The following is an 11,610-nucleotide window of genomic DNA, read 5'->3' as shown; positions in this document are numbered from 1 at the left end:
ACCTTTAGGTCAAAGATGACTGATGATCTTCAGGCCATGGCAGTTTCACCACACTAATTCCTGGGGTAGCAGGAGTGACATATGAAGAGATATCGGGTGGATGAGTCATTCAGAGGAATGGGGGGGGGGGGAATCTCATAGCGGCCTATAAAATTCTAATAATACTAGACAGACTGAATATAGGAAAGATGATTCCAGTGGTGGAGAGTGCAAGATCAGGGCTCACAGTCTGTGGATAAGGGGTTAGGGATAATGGGTTTGAGGTAATGGTGAAACGTTGGCCACAGAAGGCAGTTGAAGTAAAATCATTAAAAATCTAGTTAGTTTTAATTCTCACAGCTAAGTGGATCAAAGGATATGGGGAGAAGATAGGAACAGGTACTGAATTTACATTGTTGGCCTTGATCATGTTGGAAGGGCTGGATGATCCACTCCTTATATGTTTCTACAAGGGAAAATTCCTTGTGTAAAAATTATTTTAATGCGTGCTGCATGCGGCACACCTGCTAAAACACTCTCTTCGCCAATAGAGGTCATTGTCCAGTGGCAAGGAGATGAAGAAGGCTGGAGATGGACCTATCACACAGAACGCAGGTACACATACAGACATGCACGCACAGAGTTTTGTACAGGTCCTGGCTAAGAATATATTTCTTGGCTAAGTTTGAAGAAAACTGGTTTTGAATGTACTTGTAATTATGTAGAGTGGTTTCTTGATCCAAGATTTATCTGAAGTACAGTCAAATTATCACCAAACTGAATGATTTGCCATGTTAATCCCAGTCTCTGAATCACTTAGTGGCTGTTTCACAATTGCACGATAGTGAATCGCTCTGCATGTTCTAAACCAAATGAACCTTAGATAAAGTATTGAACAATCTGGTAATGCATTTACAGACTACAACCCTTATTCTTTGGCTCTCCTTTGCACCCACTAGACTATGCAATAAATTCCACTAGTGTCATAGAAAAGTACAGCGCAGAAACATGCCTTTCAGCCCATCCAGTCCATGCTGAACCATTTCAGTTGTTTAGTCTCATCAACCTGCACCTGCACCATGGCCCGTTATACGCCTCTCATCCATGTACCTATCCAAACTTCTCATAAATGTTGACATTGAGTTCGCGCACATGCACCACTTGAGTTCCACATTCTCATGATCCTCTGAATGAAGAAGTTTCCCCTTATGTCCCCCTTTCACCCTCCAGCCTTAACCCATGAACTCCAGTTGTAGTCCCACCCAACTTCAGTGGAAAAAGCCTGCTTGCATTTACCCTATCTATAACCCACATCATTTTGTATTTCTTTATCAAATCTCCTCTCAATCTTCTACATTCCAAGGAATAAAGTCCTAACCTATTCTATCTTTCCTTATAACTCAGGTCCTCCAGACATAATAGCATCCTTGTAAGTTTTCTCTTTTTCTCTTTCCTGCAGGTAGGTGACAAAAACTGCAATCAATACTCCGAATTAGGCCTCACCAACACTTTCACTTCTAACTCTAAAATGGCCGATTCAATCTCTTACAACACATACAAAATACTGGGGGATCGCAGCAAGTCAGGATGCATCTATGGAAAGGAATGAACAGTCAATGTTTCAGGCCAAACCATCAAACTCCCACCTGTAACTCACAAGTAGCAGATTGGAACCTGGGTGCTAACTTCAGTGTTGAGTGTTGAGTCCAATGCAGTGCTGAGTTTGAGATTCCCTATCATGGTTGACTCTGAATAGTTACCAATATTATGTTATGATCAAAGTCCATAAATAAATGGATATGTTATTGGAGCAGTAGCCAGTAGGCCTGAACTAAAAATCTGAAATACCAGTGGAAGCTTCATCACAACAGTTGGAAGTTAAATTCAGCGAATAAACCTGCATTAATAGCATCAACTATACTACAAATGAAATACTGGTTGTCATTAAAGCCCTTTTGATTTGCAAATGCCCTTTGTGAGGAAATATTCAAAGTTCAAAGCTTAAACTAAATGTATTATCAAAGTGTGTATCTTGCCTGCTCTGAGGTCGTTGTGATTCCAGCCTAAGCAACAGTGGATTGCTATTAGCTGCCCTATAATTCATCCAGCAACGTGATTATCTCAAGAAGTGACAACCCAAGAATGAGAAAAAGGCAAAACTGTTTCCTGAAATTCTGTATATTAAGCACAGATATTAGGTTTGCATGATTATAAGACAATGAGATAGATTTAGACCAGTCGGCCCAGCAAGTCCACTCTGACTTTCTTGGCTGATTTTTTTTTCAACTCCAATCTCCTGTCTTCTGCTTGTAATCCTTAGCCCCTTTACCCATCAAGAACCTATCGATCTCTGCCTTAAAAACACGCAATGACTAGGCCTCCACAGCCCTCTGTAGCAATGAATTGCAGAGAATCATTACCTTCTGGCTGAAGAAATTCTTCCTTTGCACCTGCCAGTCTGCGCAATAAATCCCAATCTCACTTCCAAAGTTTTAAAGAGACATCCCTTTAATCTGACGATCTAGATTCTCCTGCTAATGGAAATATCTTCTTCATGTGCACTCTAACCAGGCCTGTAGATATTGAATGATTCAAATATTTTACATAAAATTCTTGTATTGGGCTATTAAACCTCAGACAAAATATGGTCCTAAACAATTCCCTTGACAATATAATAGTACTTAGAACAGGGTCCACTTAAACATTTAATATCCTGCTCGTGGTGTTAAGATTGCTTTCTGATAACGTTTTACCAAATGCACAGCTGAAAAGAACTTATTGTCTGATATTATGTGCAGGCAATGCCTCTGTCAAAACAGGGGTTTTATACACACAGCAGCTCAGCACTGTGGCAGCTCCAGGCTTCACATTTTCTTTGCTGGATCTCTGGGCTCAAACTCAAGACTGTGTAATGTCATTTCCAGTTCACAAGTGTAAAGGAGAAAAAAATAACTGTTACTCCAGATCCAAAGCAGCATAAAAGATACACCATTAGATAAAGAACACAATAATAAAAACACAATAAATATAAATACATTGGATAGATTATATTCATAGATTGATTGTAAGTTCATAAAGTGATGCTAGGCACAGGAGTGTCTCTACATAAGGTGACTCCGACAGGAAATGATTAAGTAGTGGTGGTGGGGTGGGTTCGTGTTTTGGAGGTATTAATCTGCCTTTCTGCTTGGAGGAAATAACTATTTTTGAGTCTGGTGTGGATGCTACCTAGCCTCTCTCTGATGGGAACGGGAGAATCAGTCCATGAGCAGGGTGGGTGGGATCCTTGGTGATATTGCTGGCCCTTTTCCAGCACATTTCTGCATGTATGTCCTTGATCACGGGTAGGCTGGTGCCGGTGATGCGCTGGGCGGTTTCGAGCACCTGCTGTAGAGCCTTGCGGTCCACAGCAGCACAGTTTCCGTAGCGCGCAGAGATGCAGCATTTTAGGATGCTCTCTACAGCGCATCTGTCGAAGGTTGTGCATAGCCCACCTCTCTTCAGCCTCCTCGGAAAGCAGAGGCATTGCTGAGTACCGATTGTGCAGGATATAGGCCATAGACGAGTACAGCACAGGAACAGGGCATTCAATGACGTACCAAACCAGTTAAAATCCCTCCTGCTTACAGCATGTCCATATCCCTCCATCCTCCTCATACCTACTTGCCTATCTAACTGTGTCTTTAACTCATTTGCCTCTACCACCATACCAGGCAGCGAATTCCAGGAAACAATGACTCTCTGAGTTAAAAACTTACCCCTCACATCCCCCTTGTACCTGACCAAATGTTCTGAGTCTAAGGGAAGTTGTACGTGATGAATACTCTCAGGAGTTCAAAACTGCTCTCAGTTTTCCACTGCTGTGCCATCGATATAAAGAAAGGTACAAGTGGTGTGGATTCTCCTGAAGTCCATAACCATCTCCTTTGTCCTGCTGACTTTGAGGAAGAGCCCAGCACCAGGCCTCGAGCTCTTCCACCTCCTTTCTATCGGCCGCTTTGTCATTACTGGTGATGTGGCCCCATCACTGTTGCGTCATCGGTGAACTTGACAATGCGATTACTTGAGTGTTTGAAGGTGCGATCGTGTGTGAGCAGAGCGTAGATCAGTCTGCTCAGCAGGGGCACCCAGGCTGAGGATGACGGGGAGGGAGGAGCAGTTGGACACCCTGACTGTTGACAATACAGTGAAAAATGGACTTAGTCTACCATAAAGATCAAGTTTTTGGAACTGTTTTCAACACTTAAAGATAGGCTTGCATTGAGTAAGAGGTAAGTCTTTCTGAAAGCAGGCGATTATTGAAACTCTGCTATGCAGGTCAAGATAGTAACTATGGTGATAAAGTGACTGGAATCTAGATCAAAAAGCCAACTACTGGAGGAGATCAGCAGGTCAGGTGGTATCAGTAGAGAGAAAGGGCAGACAACCTTTGGTTTGAGTCCCTTTCACCTGTAATTTATTCATGGGATCAAGATGAAGGTGTCAAACTCTACAGCACCAAAGCAGGGATATTGTAGGGGTTGAGACCATTTAGTGAATGCCTTGGTTAGGTATCAATAGAGGAAATGGAATTAAGACTTTTATAACGGTGGAGACTTGAGACTGGGTAGCAGATTGGGGCAGCTAGTGGGACAGCTGCCCCACAGTGCCGACGGCCGGAGTTCAATTCTGACTTTGAGTGCTGTCTGTGTGGAGTTTGCACGTTCACCCTGTGGCCGTGTGGGTTTCCTCTAGATGCCCGGTGTCCTCCGACATTTCCACGACTGGTGGGTTAACTGGTCATTGCAAATTGTGCCTCATCTGAAGGTGAGTGTTTAAAACAGGGAGGAATTGATGAGAATGTGTTTAGGAGTGATGGAGTAATTCAGTTTAGAACCAGGCCTTTCAACCTATTGAGTCTATGCTGATCATCATCATTTCTGTCTATATTAATCCAACTGGACTGTATTAACTCCATATCCCTCTGTACCCTGCTCAGTCAAGTACCCGTCTGGATATCTCTCAATTGTTGATAGAACATAGAACACAGGATATGTTCTCACTTTGTCAGCCTGAGTTATTTACCTGCTTCAAGCAGGCTTCAGATATACCAGTGCCTAAAGAAGAACGTGGTAACCTGCCTCAATGACCATCATCCCATAGCACCTACATCCACAGAGGTGAAGTGTTTTGAGAGGCTGATGATGAAATATATCAACTCCTGCCTGAGAAGTGACTTGGATCTTGCTCCAATTTGTCTACCAGCTCAATAGGTCCACAGTCGCTGCAATTTCATTGGCTCTTCACTCAACCCTGGAACATCTGGACAGTACCGATGCATACATCACAATGTTCTTTACTTTCTACAGCTTGGCATTCAATGCCATCATCCCCTGAAAGCTAATCAATAAGCTTCAAGATCTTAGCCTCAATACCTCGTTGTGCAATTGTAACCTTCAGATCCCAGTCAGTTTGGATTAGCAACAACATTGCCTCCACAATCTCCATTAGCAGCACAAGGCTGTGTGCTTAGCCCTCTGCTCTACTCACTTTACACTTATGACTGTGTGGCTAAGCTCAGTTCCAATGCCATATTTAAGTTTGCTGATAACACCATTATGATAGGCTGAATCAAAGGTGGTGATGAATCAACATATAGGAGGGAGATTGAAAATCTGGCTGAGTGATGCCACAACAACAATCTCTCACTCAATGACAACAAGACCAAGGAGCTGATGATTGACTTCAGGAGGAGGAAACCAGAGGTCCACGAGCCAGTCCTCGTCAGGGGATCAGAGGTGGAGAGGATCAGCAAATTTAAATTCCTTGGTTTTATCATTTCAGACTACTGGCCTTGGGCCCAGTGCAATTATGAAAAAAACAGAGCAGTGCCTCTACTTCCTTAGAAATTTACGAGGTTTGGCGTGTCATCTAAAGCTTTGACAAACTTCTATAGATATGTGGTGGACAATATCACCAGATTGGCTACATCACAGCCTGGAGGATTTTTCTTGAATGGAAAATCCTGCAAAAAGAAGTGGACATGACCCAGTTCAGCACGGGTAAAGCTCTCCCCACCATTGAGGACATCTACACTGAGCAATGTTGCATGGAAGCAGCATCAGGAAACACCACCCCCCAGGTCATGATCTCTTCTCGCTGCTGCCATCAGGAAGAAGGTACTGGTGTCTCAGAATGCATACCACCTGGTTCAGGAACAGTCAAAGGTTCATTTATTATTATTAAAATATACAACTCTGAAACTCTTCTTCTCCAGAAACAAAACCAAGAAAGTAAAAAAATAGCAACATGATCATCAACCCCAAAATCTCTCCTTCCCACACAAAAAGAGAGCAAAAACAGAGCAGGCACATCGACCCTGAAATCCCCCTCTCCCGCACACAAAAAAAGCCCACAGTCCACATCAAAAATGCAGAATACCTGGGCAATATTCTCCCTCTCCATAGCAGAGCGATCTCACCAGTGATAAAAAGGCAGTTTCCCCTCTCCATAGCAGAGCGATCTCCCAGCTATAAAAAGGCAGCGGCATTTCAATCTCCCTTGTTGCTTTAATCAGCAAACAATGGAAGCTTTAATCGGTGAATTGGACTCAAACATAGGCTCATCGCCTTCTTCTCGCAAGGTTCCTGCCCTCCAGGAATCCCCTTGTGCTGAAACACACAAACCCAAATGCTCTCCAAACTGCAAATTACAGCTCCAACTGTTCCAGTATCACATTCAAGCTGAAAAACAAATGAAAAAGACATAAAGAAGTGAAATATCTGGTTCCATGATACCTCCAAAGATGTCGACAGTAGGAGTGTTGCAGGCGCCATCCTGACCAGAAGCTATTACCCTTCAACAACCAGGCTCTTGAACCAAAGGGGATAACTTCACTCAACTTCACTTGTCCATCACTGAAATGTTCCCACAACCAATGGACTCACTTTCAAGGACTCTTCATCTCATGTTCTTGATATTTATTGATTATTTATTTATAATTATTATTATTTCTCTTTTTCTTTTTGCATTTGCACAGTTTGTCATCTTTTACACATTGGTCATCCACCCTATTGGCGTGGCCCTTCAGAAATTCCATTATTGTTATTGGATTTACTGAAACTGAATCTCAGGGTTGTAAATGGTGACACATACAGTATGAATTTTGATAATAAATTGACTTTGAACTTTAAATAGCACAGCAGTGGACAGCCCACACACCCCAAAACGTTGTGCTGGCCTTGATGCCAATTCATACTAAATAACTGCCTCATTTGTATTATCCGTATTCCTCCATTCCATTGTTATCCATCTGTCTATCTAAACTCCAGCAAGTTGCCTGCTTCCACTGCTACCCCTGGTGACCCATTGCAGGCATATACTATTCTCCGTGTAGAAAACTTGCCCCTCATATTGTCTTTAGGCTCACCCCTTACCCACCCCACCAAAGCACGACCTCTAGTGTTTGACATTTTCACCCTGAGAATCCAATTCTGACTCTCTACTCTATCACACTATGCCTCTGGTGGGTGGCAGGGTGGAGATTGGTCTCTGCCAGAGGAGGTATAAGATGCCCCTTCTCTCTGCTGGCCTGAACAGCACTCGAGGGCATAGCACCTTTAGCCAAGGTGTAGGCTAAAGAGAGACCTGATAGAGGTTTTTAAAATAATGAGAGGAATTGATAAGGTCATCATCATCATTATGTGTTGGGTTCTGTCGTGTGATGTGGGCGATCGTGGTCTTTCCATGACCATGATTGTTCTAGGCCCCCTGATTAGGGCTGCATTAAGCCATGGGAGCAGGTGGCTGATAGTCAGATGAGCATGTCGCAAGTCCTGGTTATGCAACCACTGACGCCAGGCAGACAATCTCTGAAGAGTGTTGATAATGGCTGGGGGTCACCCATCTTGTAAAGACACTGCCCAGCAGAAGGCAATGGCAAACCACTTTCTGTAGAAAAATTTGCCAAGAACAGTCACGGTCATGGAAAGACCATGATCGCCCACATCATACGACACGGCACATAATAATAATGATGATGATGACCCTATCAATTTCCCTCATTATTTTAAAAGCCTCTGTCCGGTCTCTCTTTAGCCCCTGGGCTCTAAATAAAACATGCCAGGTTTGTCCAACCTTTCCTTATAACTCCTACCTTCCAATTTCGTTATAGGATCCTGGTAAACCTCTTCTGTACCTTTCCCACAGTCTCCACAGCCTTTCTATAAAGGGGGTGACTAAAACTACACACAATAATCCAAAAGTGGTCCGACTAAAGTTTTATATACCTGCAATTATTACTGCTCCTGCTTCCACCTCCTCCCATGACAGCTCATCCCAGAGACCAATTATGATTAACGAGGAAAAACTTGCCCCTCCAATCCCCTTTAAGCCTCCTCCCTCTCGCCTTAAGCCCTTGTCCTCCAGTTTTAGTCACACCTACCATGAGAAACAGATGCTGGCTATCTACCCAATCTAAGTCTTAATTTTATATCCCTCTATTATGTCGCCTCACAAACCTCCTTCACTCCAGTGAAAACAGACCCAACTTATCCAGTCTCTCTTCATAATTCAAGCCCTCCAGTTCAAAATTGATACAATCCTGAGAAAAGTAAAAGCTGGGATTAATGTAGTATTAGTGAAAATTCTTACAGTGTGAATTCGGTGGGCTGAAGGTCCTGTTTTTATGTTGTATCCTTCCTTGACCCTGTGACTCTCTATTTGATCCACTAACTATGTCTAGCTGGGGGGAGGCATGGTAATGTAGTGGCTAGCACAACGCTTTACAGTACAGGCGATCTGGGTTCAGTTCTTGTCACTGCCTAAAGGTGTTTGTACGCTCTCCTCGTGACCGCATGGGTTTCCTCCGGGTGCTCCGGTTTCTTCCCACAGTCCAAAGACATACCAGCCGGTAGGTTCACGGGTATGTGATTAGGCTCGGATTAAATCGGCAGATTGCTGGGCAGTGTGGCTCACAGGGCTGGAAGGACCTACTTCACACTCGAAACATCAATAAATCAATCAATAATGCAAACAAATGCTTGACCCTTGATTTTGGCCATCAGGTGCTGGGTTCTGCTGTCACTGAGAAGTGTCTTTTCCCTTTGGTTAACATAGAAAACCTACAGCACAATACAGGCCCTTCGGCCTACAAACTTGCCGAACATGTTCCTACCTTAGAAATTACTAGGCTTACCCATAGCCCTCTATTTTACTAAGCTCCAATTACCTATCCAAAGGTCTCTTAAAAGACCTTATTGTATCCGCCTCCACCACCGTTGCCGGCAGCCCGTTCCACACACACTCTGCATAAAAAACTTACCCCTGCCATCTCCTCTGTACCTACTCCTCAGCACCTTAAACCTGTGTCCTCTTTCGGCAGCCATTTCAGCCCTGAAAACCTGACTACCCGCACGATCAATGCCTCTGTAACGTTCTCCTTCGGGTGTAACGAAACGCCGAATTTAACGTCCGGATAAACCACAGCCAATGCAAACCAGATCGCAGTAAGATTAACCATTTACTGTTCACTCTTCACATTAACATATGGTGAAAACTGTTGATAAAACAATACAAGATTGATACAGTATTTGTTCCTTCCTTAATATCACATTTCAAGTGTAAATACTTGCAAAGGTGACTATAACTACATTACACTAAGGTGCAGTATACAGAGAGAGTTTACCTGCTCCATTGACTACTTTAAATACACTTCCATGCAAACTATCCGCGACTCTTTAACTAACGAAAGCATAAACATTATCTACCATCGTTACCTCTAACAGGATCAGCATTAACATCTTAGTTCAATATATCGATTATCTATTAACTTACAGCGTTGCTCTCACTGTGATTTCTCATGCCTGCAAAACTGCTTCTGCTCAGGTGAGCCTCGTGGAAAGCCCCCACCCTCGCGCTAATTTCAAACCGGTGTTTTCCCACAAGACGCGGCGAAACCGGATGTGACGTCATCGCATGCCGATATATTTTACATGCAATGAATACACTTTAAACACTTCTAATTCTAACTAGAAAATACTATTGAATGAATTACTAAGCGAAAATATTATAAACTAAATAACTGTCGTAAAGACAGCACACTCCCCGCTTGACCTTCGTAAGGTCACAATGAGCAGAGTACAAAACTTAGTCTCTTAATCAGTCATTGGGTAGAAGTAGAATAACTTCTGTAACTGGCCCTTGGTAAATTTTCACATTGCCTTGGTCGGTAGTCTTCAATTCGATCTTCCTGACATGTCCATCCTCGCTAGGGAATGTAGCAGTGATTCTGGCCGTTGGCCAGCTGTTGCGAGCGACTTGCTTGTCCCTGAGCAGGACTAAGTCTCCAACTTGAAGATTCCTGCGGGGTTCTGTCCACTTTTGTCTCTGTTGCAACGAAGGTAGATATTTTTGTCTCCAGCGAGGCCAGAACTGATTTGCCAGAGCCTGGACTTGTCTCCATTGCTTTGTGTACAAATCCTTGTCTGAGAAGTCTCCTGGTGGAGGAGGTGCTCCTGCCTTCTGTGTAAGGAGCATTGATGGCGAAAGGATGAAGGGGTTTTCTGGGTCAGAAGACACAGGTAGGAACGATTGTGCGTTTATAATGGCTGTGACCTCTGCCATTAGGGTGCACAGTACCTCGTGGGCCAATCGGGTGCGTTGCTGCATCTCAGGTTTCCTTTTCCGGGTTTTCCGTAAGGACGTGAACCGTTTGACTGCCTGCTCTTTGTTATCTGGTGAGCGCTGGCATGGTTCTCTGATAGGCAATGGGGCAACCCCATTATTTGCTTCATCTCTGAAGACCTTGGTGTCTTTGGGTTTTAAAGAAATGGTATCTTGAGCTGATTGTGCAAGTTTGTTTCCGTCCTCGGTTTGAACGAAAACTGACTGACCTAGCGTCTCGTCGGTTACTTTACGCTTGGTAATGTCTTGTTGTGCTTCTTTAGGGTACACCTCAGTGAGGCAGATCTCGGAACAAGAACGGCTTGACTGAGTTTGACCGCAAACTTCTGTACAGTTCGAGCTGACAATTGTTGTCCTGGAGTGAACCTCTCCCTCCCCGCCGTCCTGTTGTGGGGGTGAAGGAGCGTCGTCGGTTCTTTCATTCTTGACTTCGTCACGGAGCCGTGAGGGTAAATTTCCTTCCTCGTATGGATGTGATGCAATCGTGACTCTCTGAGGCTCCTCGTAGCTGGGGAAGTTATCGAATACGTATGGAGAGGGGAGACGAGCCTGCCTGTCTATTTGATATTGTACATAGTCGCTTGTGCGTTCCAGTCTGGTCCTTTCTAAAGTAGATCTTACTTCGGTCAGATCACGCGACCCTTCAGCTTGTTCTATGTACTTTGCTTCCGCCATGGCAGCAGCTTCTTCTCTTTCTAGCTGCAGCACTTGCAACTCTGTCGATATTTTTGCCATTTCCAACTGGGTTTCGGCTTCTCTGGCGGCCCTTTCTTTCTGGATTTCGGCTTCTCTGGCAGCCCTTTCTTTCTGGATTTCGGCTTCTCTGGCAGCCTCTTCTCTTTGTCTGGCGGCCCTTTCTGCTTCTCTGGCGGCCCTTTCTTTCTGGATTGAGCTGACATTGCAGCACTTGAAACACCTGATAATGCCGCTTTTTCACTGTAACGTTCTCCTTCGGCGTTTCGTTACACC

General features: G+C 44.0%; 1 protein-coding gene across 1 annotated transcript; it reads right to left on the bottom strand.

Moving 5' to 3' along the window:
- Positions 1–6,527: 6,527 nt before the first annotated feature.
- On the bottom strand, positions 6,528–11,393 carry LOC132400354 (uncharacterized). The gene is made up of 2 exons (XM_059981305.1): positions 9,793–11,393; positions 6,528–6,701 (listed from the first exon to the last, which is right to left on the bottom strand). The coding sequence occupies exon 1, from the start codon at positions 11,374–11,376 to the stop codon at positions 10,117–10,119; it is 1,260 nt and encodes a 419-aa protein (XP_059837288.1). The 5' UTR covers positions 11,377–11,393; the 3' UTR covers positions 6,528–6,701; positions 9,793–10,116.
- Positions 11,394–11,610: the final 217 nt, after the last annotated feature.

Source organism: Hypanus sabinus, chromosome 10 (genome assembly GCF_030144855.1).
Source record: "Hypanus sabinus isolate sHypSab1 chromosome 10, sHypSab1.hap1, whole genome shotgun sequence".
Lineage (NCBI taxonomy): Eukaryota > Metazoa > Chordata > Chondrichthyes > Myliobatiformes > Dasyatidae > Hypanus > Hypanus sabinus.
Note: the sequence above shows the minus strand (reverse complement) of the source record. Positions and strands in the feature narration are given on the sequence as shown.